The 18,029-nt window shown below is 35.7% G+C and overlaps 1 protein-coding gene across 1 annotated transcript in view; it reads right to left on the bottom strand.

The window, feature by feature from the left end:
* Window positions 1-528: 528 nt before the first annotated feature.
* GBE1 (1,4-alpha-glucan branching enzyme 1) overlaps window positions 529-18,029 on the bottom strand; it is a 265,131-nt gene continuing 247,630 nt past the window's right edge. Inside the window, exons 15-16 of the mRNA XM_070488680.1 lie at window positions 10,182-10,299; window positions 529-2,373 (exon numbers count right to left, since the gene is read on the bottom strand). Of these exons, the coding sequence (XP_070344781.1) occupies window positions 2,317-2,373; window positions 10,182-10,299 (175 nt within the window). The 3' untranslated portion in view covers window positions 529-2,316. The remainder of the gene's footprint in view (window positions 2,374-10,181; window positions 10,300-18,029) is intronic.

Raw genomic sequence — 18,029 nt, 5'->3', positions numbered from 1 at the left:
TAGAATTTACTTACCCTTTGTTAAGAGACATTTACATTGTAAAGGAAATCTCCATCTGTAAAGGTGTCTCCCTCTCTGTACCAGGAAGAAGGGGGGATGACTCTATCTCTAGAAACTCTTATCAATGCCAAAGGCAAGGACTTAAATCTGCATTTGTTTACTGTACTTGTGTGGTAATCTCCCATGATCGACTCCCCCTCCACCCCCAAGATCCTCCTTTGTCATTAGCTGAAGATGATATTTAAGTGGGGGCTTCAGCCATTTTGGCGAGTTGCTCAGCTTGCCTGAGCCTCTCCCATGTATACATGTTATAAAGCTTTGTTTAATTTTCTCCTGTTATTCTGTCTCATGTGAATTTAATTTGTTCTCCGGCCAGAAGAACCCACAGCGGGTAGAGGAAATGTCTTCCTCCCCTACAATGTTGAGAATGTTACTGATTCAAAAATGAAGATTTAAAGTGAAATATACTACATTAGAATGCTCTATAAAGGTTATATGTGCTATGATAGGAAAAAAACAACCACCATGTTCTATTTTGGACTCAATATTTTATTTGTTTGCGTGTATTTTTATAACTCTTACCTAGCAACATACATTTATTGCTCTTCTTAGGGGGAAAAACACTGGACAAGGGCAATCAACTTACATTACACTGTTCAGCTCAAGCTTTAGACTGTGAAATCTAAGGAACACATTAGTGAGACCCATCAGTATAAGGAAAACACAGCATAGAATTACTCTGGTCTTTTTGACTTTGCCACAGAGGTCACAATGGAAAGGCAATGGGTTCTGGGTGCGAAGTAATTTCTTGTCATTTTTAAAGAACTTCAACAGAAAAATAGCACAAATCTTCATACATAAGAAAGGCATAGACAAGGAATTATAAACCAGGACTCAAAACATCATGGTTGCGCACTGTGTTTTATCGATAGCAGGTACAGCCCATGGATCACGGCAGAGGGACGATACTAATTATTCAAACTATTATTCTACCTTGAAGTGAAAGCAAATACATATCAAGACCTAGATTCAAGACTTTCCCCAAAAAAAGTTATAAGGCAGGTAGTCAATATATAGGTTTAGCTATAAAAGTAAGTCTATTTTGCTAATCTCTTTCATGATTGAATGAGTTTTTAACAGAAAGGCTTCCAAGTGCTTCTTACTCATCATGAAAAACCAGGCTAAAAACAAACAAAAAAACAGTATTAATGTAAAAGAAAAAATTAGACCTTTAAAAAAAGCGACAGATACATTATGTTTTATAAATGCATCATAATTTCTCTGTTATGAATGAATTACGCATCAGTGATTTTAGACCTGTGGCAAAGTATTTAATAAACCGAGCGGCAATTTCATGACTGAGTAGCCCACTGAGTTGAGACAGTTAATTCAGCTTTTAAAAGTGCTCAGATTTATAGCTGGAGAGTAGCTTAGATATCTGAGTGGGTTAGCATAACTTCAAGTTACAAAATGGAACCTAAAAGAAAATATATTATTAATCGCCATGCCTCCTCGTCCTTGTGCACATATGCATATACGTGGGGTATCAGAGTTGTGATAAGGCATTTTAATATTCATTGTAAATCAATCCCCATAATAGTACAGCAAAATAGCCATTTTTAGCAAAGGCAATTTGCAAATTTTTTTTTATTGATTCTAAGTAAAAGACATTTTCTGAAATGTTAAAATTACCAATTCAGGCCTTTGGATAGACTGAGATATCAGCATCTACCAAGATACTAAGTGAACAAGAGATCACATGATGAAAATTATGCAAAATGAGGCATAGAGGAGTTCATCGATAATAACTTTTATGTTACCTTTGCTACAACTCTTATTCTTATATTACTATTTATTACAGTATTCCTAAACACAATTTTTTAAAACACAGTAACAATCTTGGTACTTTGTAATTCAGACCAAGAGATACTAGAACAAATAAAGCCACCAAATATCCACCTTAAAAAATACTGTCTACATTCAACATAAGTAACCATACACGACACAATTCAAATTTGTACTTAAAGCCAGGAGAGCAATGTTGTTTAAAGACATTATGCATAATGCTTCGTTTGAGGATCCTAACTGCTCAGATGCTTGGAAAATATAGTCCAGGGTCCCTGAAATTTCAAAAATATCCTCCGCCCACTTCTTAAAGTTTGACCATCATTTGCATAGAGCAATACTGAATTTCAGACATCTGACATTTTGGCTAGACAACCGTATTTTGAGAAGCGTACACATCATAAGCTCTGCGACATTGAGGACGGGGAGCAAGGCACAGTCTTCCTCCAGTGGAGCTGAAGCCAGGTCTCTTCAGTTGGGCGGATCCACGTTCTGAAGAATGAGGGCCACTCGGCTTGGAATGTACACCTACGTCAACACAAGCATGTCAGTGCAACTGAAAGAAATACTGAGCGCAGTGTCACTGTGGCAAAGGGACATGACGCAGTGTCACGTTTGCTTAAAGTTGCAGTTATCTTTATAACTCTCCCGGCGCTGGGGAGACTAGTTCCATGTTCCAACAGTTCTGGCCTCACTGTGAGACTCCTTTAAAACAACCACCACTAGAGGGCTCCATACGCTTTACAAAAGCCAACGTTCCTCAGACACTAGGGACATAAATGGCACTGACTGCTGTTTCGGTATCATGAGGTGGTAAAGGCTGCCCGACAGGTCACAATGTTATTCTATTCAGGTGAGTAAAAGTAACACACAAAACACTGCTTTACGTCAAGACATTTGCCATCCTGTTTTTTGGTTTTCTCCTGTCATTTTAAGAACAAAAAGTTAAATGTAATATGAGGGATCCTAAGTGTATTTTAGGCCCCTCCCTAACTTAAACGAATCAAAAAGCTTGCCACGGCCCTTAAAATACAATACACATCCTTTCCACACCCCGCAGAGTGCTGACCTAGCTCCTTCTTGCTTAAGCGCACCTCTCATCCCAGCTCAGCACATCATTTGTCTCTTCTCCCCTCACTCGCCAAGCTCCAGCCTCAGGGGCCTTTCAGTTCCTTCAATACGTCACACCCTTCCCTTCCTCTGGGTCTTGCCCAGGCTGTGCCCTCTGTTTGGAACACTCTCTACTTTGCTAGTTCCTTATCGCTTGAATGTTGAAAAATCCCAGCTTGATGGAGAGGTGTTCCTTGACAACGCTAGAGATGACAGTTTCTCCATTTCATTTTCTGTCATAGCACCATTTTCGTTTCTTTCTGAACACTTAATCTACTTTGTGATTTTTTTCAAGTTTATTATGTTCTCCCCACTAGACTATGAGCTTTACAAAGGCAGAGGCCATGTATCTTCACATTTCTAACTCTTAGTAGGTGCCAATGGACAAAGTAGGTGCAATCATGGCTGAATAAAGAATGAATACAGGAATCAGTAATAGTGGGATCAATATGTGCATATTTCACAAAATATCCTTTTATATACTTACATCTGAAATAATTTTTATACAATTGAGAAGTGATTTAACTGCTTGATGCTTCTCTATGTGCTAAATAATTACACATAAGATATTTACATAAGATATTTAATTACACATAAGATATTTAATTATTAACAAAGCAAATCGTAAAAACATTACAGATTGCTGTCATCATTGTGAAAGTATCTCTCCATTTCTGACTTTGTGAATATTTTACTATTTTTAGTCACTTTAAGTGAATGATTGACTGATGGTTAAAGGAAAAGGCTTTTATATAAGTTTAGGACCATAACGAAAGATGCAAAGAAAACACGGCTTTAGGAAAAAAAAAAATAAAAGAACAGAACAGCTGATTTTCATTGAATGAGACTTTTGTATGTCCAGTGCATCTCAACCCAGCACATGAACACTATGTTTTCTCTTAAGGTTTCTGTCATAAAGAACTCTTACAACTCTTAAAAAAAAATCAGATATACCAATACAGTTGGTTAGTTTTGAACATTAAAGATTAAAAGCAGTTTTAAAAGGATGGCATTTTGAGAAATTTATATTATGAATGTCATAACTAGAGAACAGTGTTGCTAATCTTTAAAAGTAACAGTGATTTAGGAAATGACCATCAACATCTGAGAAAGATCTCACAAATGTTAACGGTCACTGCGTAGCTCAATGTCTCACAGTCTGACTTGCAATCCAGTACTTCCAATGATAAACATTATATCCTTGCAGTCATTAAGCGTGGGGAAACCATGTATTTCAAAGTCACAATCTGTTTCCCTATAATTTACACACTCTTTTTAATGTCTCATAGCTTTTAAACCACATCAGTATTTAATTGCTAATGCAATCCGTTCCATTCAATATGTTCTGATTGTGAGAGGTGAGATGGTTATGAAATTGGTTCAACAAAAGGAAGCTGGAGGTACCCATGAACAAAGTAGGACCATTACCAACGACCCAGCCAGATCTAGTCCAAAGGATGGCATATTTCCATAGTCAACACAGACTATGTTGCAAAAGCAACATAAAAAATATACAATATATGCAACATAAAAGCAAAGGAGGAAAAATAAAAGAAACAACGGTCAGATTCAACCAATTCTATCTCCAAGTCTTATGAAAACAGGCATGAATGAAGCCAGTGTCCTGCCCTTCTAAAGGAGTTTGCCAGGTGCTTATTTTATTCTGTGTATTTAGTTTGGGGAACCACAGTAACTAGGTGTAACTAATCAGTAACATGGCAGGTTATAATCAGAATGTTTCTGAATTGTTCTGTTATGAGCATCCTAAAACTCAATCTAAATTTCTCAGTAGCACCAGAAACAGGACAAAAGAAATTCAGGTCCCTTTATATTAAAAACATTTCTCTGATATTATATGGTTCTATACGCAGATAAAAGGATTCTGAAAAGCCCAAGCCTCCTGAGAACAATGCGATGAAACACAGGAATCAGACCTAGGACAAACGAGGGTAGGTCCCCGCTCAGCGTGTGGCAGTGATCCATCAGGACAAGTACGCCAATCTCCGGTTTGGATCCTATGCAGTTTTGGTATCTACTCTGTTTACTTCATAACCTTATACTGATTTCATGAATGAAATATAATTGATAACTATAACTGATAATTTATAAACAATCTCTGTGATCTTTTAGTATTTTAGCTAGCCCAAATTTAAGAGTAAAACAAAAGGGATGACATAAGAAGTTTGAGGTTTGCAATATATGCATTGAACTTCCTATTTTGGCGTTTAATGATTAAAAAATGCTCCAAGAACTCTTGCTAAAGATGCTGGTCATTTTATGTAAGGAGCTTTATGACACCAATTCCAGTCACTCTTAGAGACCTCTGAATACTATCTATTCAAAAACCTTCAGTTGATAATTGTCTAATATCATTAACGGGAATATTGTGTAATTATAGTTTTTCACTGCAGTGTTAATTACCAGAATGTGTTCTGTTGCTCTAGAGCCCTTGCAGTATAGGCAATATGAGAGAATGTCCCCAAGCAAGTGATGTTTCTTAACTATGGCTGTTTATGGAATTTTCAGTTTTCTCCTTTATTAGGGTTCTGAGTATGTAAATCAATTTTCTTGGTGGTTGGGAAATGACTACCAATTATACTAAAGGACTTAAGATAATCAGAACTAATCTTTATGATGAGACAATTACACACATGAACAATTTGGGGGCTCTGTAATTTAGTACTAAGTATTGGCTCTGTAACTCTCATTTTATAATTTTAATTCTAAAAATAGTTTTGATTCATGCAGCAAGAAAAAAATATGAACATAATTTAAGTAGATCGAAACATAAACATTTAAGTATATTTAAATATAAACAATTTATATTTAAGTACATGTATATGGAAACCGTCTAATACAGATGTCAGATAACATGCGCTGATAAAGATAGCTGCGTGCCCACTTATAGCCATTAAGCCCTAAACATTTTGTAGCTAGGATCACATTAAGAACATATGAGATAATGTAATGTATGCCATGAATTTCATTTTTTCTAGCTATATTTATAGTGAACTCTTCAAAAGGAATCAGAATGCCACAGTATAATCCAATTCATTCATTAAGAGAGTCAAAATGCATGCTAATCTACCCAATTATTTTGACTACCTTAATGACTTAGTCACCATGCCACCCACTAGGACAGCTAATACAATAACTGATCCCACAATAATCTACTATATTATGTCATCCAGGCAAAGTACTGTGTTCTCCTAGGATCATAACTGGGTTGCAAAAATTAATTACATAATTTTCGAAAACAGAAAATTTTAAAATAATTTTAAAAAATACATTAAAGGCTGATTTTTAAATTTTCTTAGAAATTGTTAAATTTAGCCATAGAACATAATTGAAGAGTGATGACATCATTTGATGAAAAGGATATTAGACTCTTAACAGTCTACATACACACATTTGTCATAAAAAATTACTAATTACTTTGAAAACCAAGGGTGACATATAAAATAATGTTAATTTTCGCAAACATACTTTAGTTCATAAAATACTCTTTAAGAAAAAAGAAATCTTTCTTAATTCATTATTTTGTATTAGGTTAAGAGAAGAGTGATGCTGATAAATATTTCTATATAGAGATGTATATTTTCTTATCTAACTTAGAAATATTAAAAGGAGAAAACTGTAAGAATCAAGATTGATTTTCTTGGTCCAAAAAAACTAAATATTTTCAAAACTTTGGATACAGCAAAAGATATTTCCCAACTGTTAAGTACTATTTTCAAATACTTACAACTGAGGGAAATAAAAAAGTACATCTATGCCAAATCTCCTATTTAAACCAAAGTCTACTTTCGAACCCCCAAATTTAGAAGGAGAATAAACAGATCTACTGCTTAATGATAAGGAGCCTAACTGGCAGAGTAAGAAATGCTAAAACTATTGCTTTATTCAAATTTTCACCATTGAGACGGCTTGAGTAACTATAAAGGAATCTAATTCGCTTCAGGTTCAATAATCTCTGTTCAGTTTGTGGGATGGAATTTGAGTTTATAAATCAGAGAAGAGAAAGCAAGTGCCCTGCCCCGCTTCCGGTGCACTCATCAACATTTGGGGTAACACAGAAGTTCCTATATCAGGAACCAAAGTACAGAGAAATGACCATGCAAAACTGGAGTTTGCAATAACTGCCAGGAGAGCAAAACGGAGCTCTGCCCCGTGGCTTCTTGGCATTTGTGCGAGACTCGGGCCTCAGCAAATAGTTTGAATGCTAGTACCCGTGCAGCTCTCCTGTGCCTTCACAGTTCCCACTGATGGAGCAAAGACAGACCACGCCGGAGTGGGCCCTGCTGATGCTGCAGCACGGATGGCTATTTTAAGATTCCTTCGAGCTGTGTTTGTTGCTATCTTTGAAAACAGATTTGACACTTATTCAGCAGATCCTTTGGATTATTGAGCTTGCAAATTAAGCTTTAGTGAATACAGTGTCCCAGTTATGATGGTCAGAAGTTTCATGGAAAAGGAAAATGTTATATTTTTGTCCTCCCCTTTCCCTTTTATTCTAGGCACTTGGGAGGCAGAAATGATCTCTTATTGGTGGTGGAACGTGAGGCGTACAGCACACACGGCCATGTTCAAGAAACTTGACTGGATCCTAGCACATAGGAATCAGCTTACAAAGAGTTCCATTATAATCAAGTATTATTATAATAGGTATGTCTTTTAATGTAATTTTTTCTCTGGCTCTTCGAAAGATAACTCTGGCAAGAAGGAACCTGTTTTATTGGATTTTCTGGTCTATTTGGGCTCCTTTATTCTTAGATTAGACCAGTGATCATTTTCTCTGGAGCCTAAAGACTTATTTAAGTGACTAATTCCTGAAGTACCTGTAGTCATGGAAAACAGGATGTTGCAGGGTCCATCTTTACCTTTCTGGCCAAGTCGGATCAGAATTCTATTACCGGCAGGGGTTAAGCTCTACTTTATTTCTCACGTGCTTGCAGTGCTGTATTCTTCCACATGTTATCGAGACATGTCATATTCTCCACTCCACCTGCTAATTTAAAACTGCATATTCCATACTTGCAAGATCAAGTCAATTAGTGTTTGGAAAAGTAATCTCTTGACTGTTGCTGCCACTGGCTGGTTGGCTGGTTTAATTATGACAGAATATCTTTGCTCTTACAGAATTGAAGAGATGCCAAGAAATTTTTTGCCCACCCCTAAAGATTGTGAGCCCTCGCCTAAGATTATCATTCCCACAGTTGTGAGGTCTTCTTAATCCTGTGTCCTCAAAGCATCTAGTGTTTTGATGTACTTAAAATACCTAAAAAATTCTCATATAGCTATGACAACAATAACTTTAAAATACCTGTGCAATAGCACTTTGCAGTTTCCAAAAAGCTTGGCTGCGTTAAGGAATTTATACCTCCTTAGAGTCTCTTGCTATAGGAAGGATATTATTACTAATCCTCATTATACAGAGGAGGGAAACTGAGGCACAAAAAGGTAAATTACTCAAGTTCTCATACTAGTAAATGGCAGACCGAGGGCTTGATCCCAAGTTCCCAGCCATGACACTCTCTGGCCTTTCGCTATCCCACCAGGCCTCTTTCCCTAACACCACCCTCTTTGGATACAGGAACCTTTAGGAAAGTTGGCTACATAAGAATTTTGCTGTCTGGATCTTTCAAAGTCCTTTGGGTCTGGTTTAATTGGTTCAAGTTCAGCTTTACCGCAATCAGTTGCTGGTCTCCATGACTCCTCTTTGCCAGCTGAATCATCTTCCCTAACCCCTCAGGAGTCACTAACTCTTTTGGTTATTTCAGAGCTTTAGGATAATTTTCTTACTCATTTCAGAAACTATTTTTATCAGTCTTATTTTACATGGCAAGACTGAATGTTCTGACAGACTATAGCAATTGTTCTTTGAAGAAAGAATCTGATAACACCTTTGAGCCCTCTCTCTTAAAAACACATATGTATCTATATCTACATCTAAAGCTCTGTCAATGTCACCACCAACACCACCCATTGGCACACACATACACTAGGGTAATACCTAAGTCTTCTGTGGCCATTGCATTTGCCTCAAAGTCTACAATCAACAACTCAATCTTGCTCATCTCTGCTCTTTTCATTTATCTTATGCCCACCCCTAAAGATTGTGAGCCCTCGCCTAAGATTATCATTTCCACAGTTGTGAGAAGATGCCACTTATGCCACTGTCTTTGGCACATCGATTCTGTATATAATATGGTGGTTTACAAAGTGATGTGCTGGCACCACTTTAAGAGGGGAGAACAGAGTAGGAAAATGAGGAACCAGGGGTCCCATACAAATTCTCCTCGTTGACTTATACCTAAATATTTTAAAAATGAGAGAATTTAACAGCTATGACAAAGCTATGTATACATTTGTTAGATACATCCTGGACTCATACAAGTGAACCACATCTTAATCCAAGATCTCCCATGGGGGGAAAGAACACAGATCTGAGACAGAGAAACAGAAGAAGAGAGAGAAAGAGAGAGAGAGGGGCATATGACTAACCAGGAAAAGAAAAAAAATACACCTAACGTAGATGTGGGATTGAGCTTATTATCTGGCCATAAAGTAAATGAAGAATTCCTCCCAATCTGAAGAGTTTCTAAATTCTACATTTTTAAAAGACTTTAAACCCAGTAGTTTAAAGCAATATTCTTTCATTTGTGTTAAGAACACAAAGTAAAAATTAGTTGTATAACTTAATGCTTTCCTCAGTAATATGAAGAAACCAGGGAATTTTCTAACTAGAATAAACTCAGTCTTCGATTGACTACAAGAAAAAAAAATATTTCTATTGTTCCTTTTAAGGTGTTTTAAATTGAACTTCATTAGACATTCAACGTAATGTAGAAATCTGCTTAATGTAAAATACAGAAAGCAAAAACAGAAGGAACATGAATTGTTGCGTAAAAAGTAGAAATGTTCATAACAGGAAAAAAACTGCTTTCCTCTTACTTTTTGAAAAATAATTTTTAATCCTATCAATGTTCAAACTTCCCCAATTGGTTTTCCCTACTAGTTTCCCCAAATCCACTTCGGTCCAGCACCGCACACTGCATGCGTCTGGTTTTTTTCAGGGCAGTTCTCCATCCCTGTTCCTTCTCTACCCACTGCGGTTTTCACATGTTGCTTACTTGTTGGAGAGTTTTTCTTTGCACAAAAACATCACTTTCAAAGTAAAGGATTAAATTAAAATGCAATGAAAATATGTTAAAAACCTTACTTACCAAAAGAGAAGAGGGACGCTCATTATGCTCATAAGGCTCAGAAAAGAAATCGGTATTGTGGTCCAATCTCTGGTGTCCTCCATATTCCGCTGCGTCGGAATCTAGCACAATTTTGAATGTACGGCTCTTAAGGAGTAACAACAGGTTAGGAGTTGAATGAGGCATTATGAAAGACGTTCTGAGAAAGGAATTTAAAAGAGAGTATTCTGAACACGGTTAAATCGTGCTTTGTGCCATGTGCTCACTTCTTCTCTAATGTTTCAGTGATTCTCATGTTTGAAAGGGGTTTTGTAGCCTATCTAGTGCACACACCCATGGGATCCTTGTCTTCCTTCTATCACAGCTCATCACGTGATCATCCAGACTGGGACTGAATATACCAATTACCAAAGAATCTACTTTTCTCTTAACACAACCCATTCCATTTGTTAGAAATTCTCCTCCACTGTGAACAGAAATTTGACTCCTTGGGACCAATTTTACCCAGAAAAGCTATAAAGAATAAGTTCAAATTACAGTAACTATTCAAATATTTATTAATAGCTAGGCTATCTCCATGTGTCCTCTGCATATATTACTAAATACATACTAAATATAATCATAGAACCTTTGATCATTCCTCATTTGATATGGCTTTTTACTCCCCCATCTCTGAATTCATTCCAGTTTTCTAGATCCTGGTTATTAAAGTGGGGAACGGAGAAGTGACCCGAGTGCGCACGTGTGGTCTGAGGAGTGCACGATGAAGCGGGCTTACCCCCTCCCCCGGTTACAGGCAGCATGCTGCTATTAACACACAAGATCACGTCCACAGACTATCCATCATGCCATGGGTGGATTCATGTTACAACCAGGAGATCTGCTACAATTTAACATCTGATTTTTCAGTGAGTTATTAGACATGTTAGCATTACTGCATTTACAACAAAATAAAAGCTATGGTTATTAGATTCAAATTTATTATGCTCAGAATGTCTAGACGTGATACTTTGATACAAAACCCAACAAGTAAATATACATAGGTACTTAGAAATCTTAAATTTCTTCTAGCCTAAGGAGGCATACAGATAGGTTTAACGGCTTTGTATTTTCTTTTCCTAGTACATGAACTTTTAATCCCAGAAATGTTTGTATATTTTCATTACAGCAAAAATAATCATATTAAAATTACATATGAGTACTAAACAATGACCATCATTTTCATGCCTAGGGAAGCTCTGTCTGGGTCAGAGATGCAGACGGACTCACTCTAGGAAGTTTTGCTGGGAGTGGTGGTGTCATCTCCCTCAATCCGGGTCAGCCTGCTCTGATTCAAGTTCAAACTAATAATCAGCATATTCGTGTGTTCAGAGGAGAGAGAGACAGAGAGACTGAGATTCAAAAGATGACTACTGGGCACAGGCACACTCTAAAGTCACTTAGTACAGGTGAAAATGATTTGAGCAGACCAACTTATTTAATGGCAAACTATGGATAGTGAAAATAAATAATTGAGGACACAGTAAATAAATAAATCATTGTGGAATGAAAGGAGCTATTAAAATAAAAGTTTAGATTTTGTTCTTCATCCTAGTTCATTAAATACTTATACAAATGCTCAAAAAAGCAAAAATAAAAACAAAAAGAGTACAGTTTAGAGAATTATATCCTAGAATACTTTTGAAAACTTTTGATATAGACTATCAATAATTAAATACGTGGTTAAGCACAATTATTAAATTAGTGGTTAACTACAATTATTAAATTAGTTATTAAAGCAAGTATATCATCAAAAGCAATGGTCCCCAACCTGTGAGTTGACAATCACTGGTAGTCGTATTATTGGAAGGGTCTCAATGAATGAACAATTATGTTATTGTAAGGGACTGGGAATCTATATGTATATTAAGCATTGTCTGAAGACTAAATTACGTTATTATACACATTTGATACTGTTTTTCAAAGAATGTGCATTTTTTAATTAATAAAGTACAGATTCACTTAAAAAGTCACAGAATTTATAGTAAGTTTTTGCCTATGTATTTTCTCATTCAAAAGTTATAGAAAGAACAATTATTACATAAGGATGCATTTCTTTTTGACATTGAAAAAGATAATCACACTGAAAATGGTTAGAATCTACTCACTCAATATATATAATTTGTAGCCATAAAGGAAAAGCTTACAAAAGCCACAAAGAAAGTCTCAAGATATCAGTTTAGACACATTTCTCTGATCTATAATTTAAAGAAAAAATTCAGCTGTGGTCACTTTTGGAATTACCCAGCCCCATGTCTGTATCACCCAAGAAACACAATAACTTCCTGGAGAAAACGCAACCCTTAAAGTCCACAAATTCCAACAATTTAAGATTGTTGTAGATTAAAAGTAATGATTGTGAAAGAGCTTTATGATTGTGAATTAGTACCATATATTATTCAAGAATCAGGAAACCCCATCTTTTAGGAACAATGCTTAGAACAAAAATTTTTTAAGAGGTTATTTGAGCAACTGGATTTTTGTGTGTTTTTCTGTCCTCTCACTCAGGCGTTCCCTCACTCCCTCTGTCTCCTGTGCACACACACACACACACAGATACACATACATACACAACATGGGACCCACACAGTACCAAAACCCCTACACAACCCCGTCTCCATTAAAGAACATCTCTCTGAAAATATAACTCAGCCAATTGACACTTAAACTACCTTCTTCATATGATTTCCAATTCCATAGTAGACAGGACAAATGTAGCAGGACAGCTCAACACCTCCACGTCACCTGTTCTATTCATAGCTATCACCCGACACCTAGCAGACTGCCTTCTCACAACAGGTTCTCAGTACATCTTTGAAACTGATATTCAGGATGACAATTCTGATTCACCAAGAAAGGTCAAGGTACATATCTTAATTTTTTATATTAGAATAAAGTAGAATAAATTATCCTTACTCTCTATTCACTTAATAAATAGATACAATGTATGAGGCACTGCACAAGATTTTAAAAAGTGACTAAGAGATGGTCTTAGTTTACATGCAACTTACAGCCTATGAAGGGAGATTAGACATGCACATCAATGTTGATAAGTAAAACAGAAAGCAATATGCAATTAGAGGTAGAGCCAAGGAGGAAAGGCAGGATTGACATTCTGTATATAAGGAGTTTTGACCGATGGGCTGGGCTGTTAAGATTTATTTTGGTAATTAAATATGAGAATGTTGAAAATTTTTGAGAAAGGGAATGAGAATCAAGAAAATTAACCTGGAGGTTGGGAATATAATAGGATCAACAAGCAAAAGGCTAAATCAGAGAAACCAGCCAGGAATCTAACAATGCCATGAGGATAGTAAGTATGGCTAAACTCTGATGGTGTAAAGGGAGACATATAGATAAGTCAATGAGATTTTGCATGTACAACTGATGGTAGTCAGATGGTAAGGAAACTGACGCTCAATTTGGGGAAACAGCAGTGGAAGGGAAGAAGAGTTGTGCCCAAAGGCATACAGACAGTTTAGTGGCAGAGTTGGGATGTCCACACCCATAGTCAAACATAGATCTAATCACTCTCTACAGTAAACAGCTGTTTTCTGCTAAGAATCAGGCAAAGTGTTTTCATATGCAGTTTCCTGTTTAATTCTAAAGTTGAGATTCTAAGAATAAAGAGGCTAGAATGAGCATGACATGAGAATAAAAATAAGAAAAGCAGATAAAACGATATTTATCTAAATGATTAATCTAATTAAATTTAACAGATTGTGTTAAAGGACTGGATTCCTAATATTCCTTATGGAGTCTGAATAGCTGTCAAAATTCTTCCATTTGTTCTAGATCCATTTCTTGTTCATTTGGTCATTTTACTGGTGAATACAAAATATTGGACCAAATGTTTACATTGCTCACTTTAGGAAAATACAGTAGGAAAAGAATGATAGAATTATTTCATGGAAATTTTTTTTAAAAGAAGATCAAATAGGTCCCTATCCATTTGAACGTCATTTAAAAATATTATGATTCCTTCTTATTTTAAATTCAAGAGATTCCTAAGTATTTGATAAATCTATCAACAGGTTGAAGCAGATAAAAACTTTTAAGCATTATATCACAGTCTATGTCCTTAAATTTTAACCAAGGAAGAGCCATGTTCTGAAGACCTGTACTAATAAGATTAAAGAAGAGTGAAGGCATGAAGACTCTTAAATTCAATGGCTCTTCAAATACTTCAAAAGCTGCTGTGTTTGCTCAGCCACTTGATAAAGTGTCTGTTCAAAGTATAAGGATTTTCATGTAAGAAGTACTATCATTTATATCATTCTGCATTAAACTCACTTCACTCCCACCGATGAAGCTAAGGAAATTTATTGTAAGGTACTATCCCTGAGGTTTCGAACTGAGTGACAATAAAAGGGCTTCTCCAGTGACTAGATGATCATAAAAATGGCAAAGCTGGTGAGTTACCATGCATCTTTAAATCGAAGACAATATAGATTTGGGATGAAATTTTTTATATATCTTCAATAAAGAGAAAAAAATATCACTACCATGCCAAGCACTGTAAGAAATATCCCAATTGAAGACATGTGAAATGTGAAAAAAATGTACATCTTAGAATACATGAATACAAAATTCATGAATATAAAATATTGGACAAAAAATTTACCTTGTTCAATTTGGGAAAATATAGTAGGGAAAGCATGATAGAATTTTTTATGGAGATTTTTTTTAAAAAGGAGATCAAACAGGTCCCTATCCATTTCGATGTCACTTAAAAATATTTAAGTTATTTAAAAAGCAACAAACAAAACAAGTTCATAGACTCAGAGAACAGATTGGTGGGAGCCAGAGGTAGGGGTTAGGGAGGGGGAGAAATGGGTGAAGGGGGTCAAAAGGTTGTAAAAATAAAAGGAATATATGAATTTAGTATGTTACTTTTTATATCTTATTCTTTAATCAACCCAGCCATATTATTATGATGGCGGTAACTTCTGGGACCTGAGTGACCCTAGGAGGGAGAATCCTTATCCAAGGCAGAAAACATCCACAGGAAATTCCAAGAAACTGAGAACAAACATCTGGCAGAATAAGACTAGGTGCGGGAAAGCCAGGAGAATTTTATGTTTTTAACAGTCTAAACATTACGACCAGCACAGGACTTGCCACAACGTTCTAACATAACCCTTCCCTTTGCATGCTTCCTGAATTGAATTTTATTTTTTGCCAGCTACAATCCACAAATGTTAGGTTATGGCCATATACCATCTCAAATACATTTGTCCATCTATTTTATAAATATAGGTAAATTATGCCTAGTTTACTGTCCTAGACACAGATTACAACTTTTAGCTGCTCTCTCTGTTCTCTTTCCAAGTGCAGGGGTAGCAGAGAGCTGTAATGTGTTACTGAATATTTTATGGATGTGTATGTGTGTTAGTGTGAGGTAGGCATGTGTGTCTGATTTACACATCCCTATCTTTACTTCTCTGATCTAATATATATATTAATTTAAAAATTCATCACCGGAAAGGAGTTCTGATATTTTAATCATATTTTCAAAACTATTTTATGGCAGTTTATGTAGCATTTATGACTATGTTACTTTCAACGGAAAATATACATTTAGCTTTTTTTTCTCCTTGACTTTGGTTTAAAAAGAATCCCCAAATATTATATTTCTAAAATAAAATTAAAAGAGAGAATAATATGAAAATAAATACAGAATTTACTATTGAATGTAGTCAAAGTATATTTTAAAATACAGTGAATGCCAAATGCAACTTCTCTTTAAGGGAGAAATTTTTCTTTTTTACTTTTATTAGTTCACATTAAAATTGCAGTGTACTTGAAAAAAGCAACATCTTCATCATGAGCTACATATGGATTCAATTTTGCGAACACTGTCTTCATTAAAAGTTTAAATGACAATCACACATTTTACTGAAGTGCAAAATGGAAGTATATTTCTAGTATAATCTAGGATGTGCTCATATCGTCAATGATAGGTTTCTGATTTTACAGTGAAAAATTAACTCCAATTTCTGCAAGTTTACTTCCTTGGCTGTAAATTTTTAGAAACTGTACAATGCAGAATAGCAATAAAACAAACTTAAAGGATGAGGGGCTCAAATATTATCTACCACATTCATTAATGGATTGCTAGGCTTTTTGAAATGTATTTTCGTGAAAATTATTAGTATATTCTTAGGCATGCTTAATAACACACATCAGCAAATAGCAAATCAAATGTTAATACAAAATATTGAGTACTACATATTTCTAGGCAAATAGGAAAATTATTCTAAATACTTAACAGAATACTTTGACTAACTTAATTAGGAAGTTTTCTTTGTTCTAGAAGATGACATAACTTGAACTAAAAAATGTCATTGTTGCTCAGTGACTCAAGAAAGAATAATAATGAGGAAAGCATGCCCACACTTAAAGAAGAATAATGAAAAAGTATGCTCACACTTCCAGCCTAAGCTCCCTCTAAAATTGTTGCTCTTTGTCTGTGCCATTAAGGATTACCCAAAGAAGTTCTAAATTCAATTATTTGATGAAGCAAAAGCAATGATCTAGAAGAGCAAAAGAAGAAATAACAGATCTTTATTCACCTTTTAACCACATATTTTGTCATCAAAATGAGTTTTGACCATGCAGATTCAACATTTCTTACAAACACATTATGCTTTTGAACCCAAAAGAACTTTGACTTAGGCTATAAAGACACACCCCTCCCCAAACTTGCTCTAACACAGCCTTCAATGGAGTCCAACACAATATAGATAAGTGGGAAAGATACTCGGAAACTTCAAAGTCCCTGAAAAATAATGACAATTATAAGCAGTAAGCAAGCATCATCTGCGCCATTTCAGGCAGACAGGCAAAAACAGGAGCAAGTATCCTAAAATAGTAAAATATGGTGGGTGCAGCCAGGGGCTTTGGGGTCCAACAATTACGTTCTAATCCCAGTCCTGCCAATTACCAACTGTGTGTCTTCGAGCAAGTTAGTGAATTCCTCGAGGCTCAGTTTCTCGTTGGTAAAACAGAGGTACTGTATCAGAGGCTGCTGTGAGGACGGACTGAAGCAATGCACAGAGGGCTTGACACCGTGCAAACACTGGGACACGTCCTCAATTAGCTGCTGTTTTATTGTCATTATAGACTTTGGACCATTTAAACTACTGTTTTAAGTTATGAAAAATATAAAAGTGGGTCAATTTATTCTCTTACGTTTTACACCCAACTTGGCCTCTTCTTTAATGACCTTTATTTCCATTCCCTTCTCCCCACTGTCTTTGTTCTCATTAGAATCGAAACATTTTTCCTGTTATATAAAAACTTTAACATTAAAGCTTAATTAGCACACCCAACTCTTTGAGGACTAGATACTTTCTTTTAAATTTTAAGGTGTTTTTTTTTTTTAAGGGAAAAATCTCATCGTGTTTCTCAGAAACATTGAGAAGCCTACTCTGAACACCCTCACTGAAAATGAAACACCTCCTTACACCCTCCTGTACCGGCCCTGATTTTTCACCATAGCATTATCAACATGTTATAAAGTTAATTATATTTTCTGCCTTTCTTTGTTAAAATACAATTTCTATAAGGATTTCTGTCTTTTCCCACGCCCCACCCCCTTCCTCCTCACTGCCTAGGACCCAGATCAGATATTTCTGGAGTGGATGTGCCTCTCGTTATTTTCCTATTGTAGTATCCTCCTTGGGGTTTGATCTATGCATGCTTTTGCTAAACTTTAAGAAGTAATTTAATACTACTTTGGCTATAAAAACCAACCTTGATTTTCTTGCCTCATTTTATAGAGTTAACATTTCAAATCTGTACAACATAATTTCTAACACAATCCCA

Source organism: Equus asinus, chromosome 18 (genome assembly GCF_041296235.1).
Source record: "Equus asinus isolate D_3611 breed Donkey chromosome 18, EquAss-T2T_v2, whole genome shotgun sequence".
In the NCBI taxonomy this organism is placed as follows: Eukaryota; Metazoa; Chordata; class Mammalia; order Perissodactyla; family Equidae; genus Equus; species Equus asinus.
This window is presented reverse-complemented; position numbering and strand designations above follow the sequence as displayed.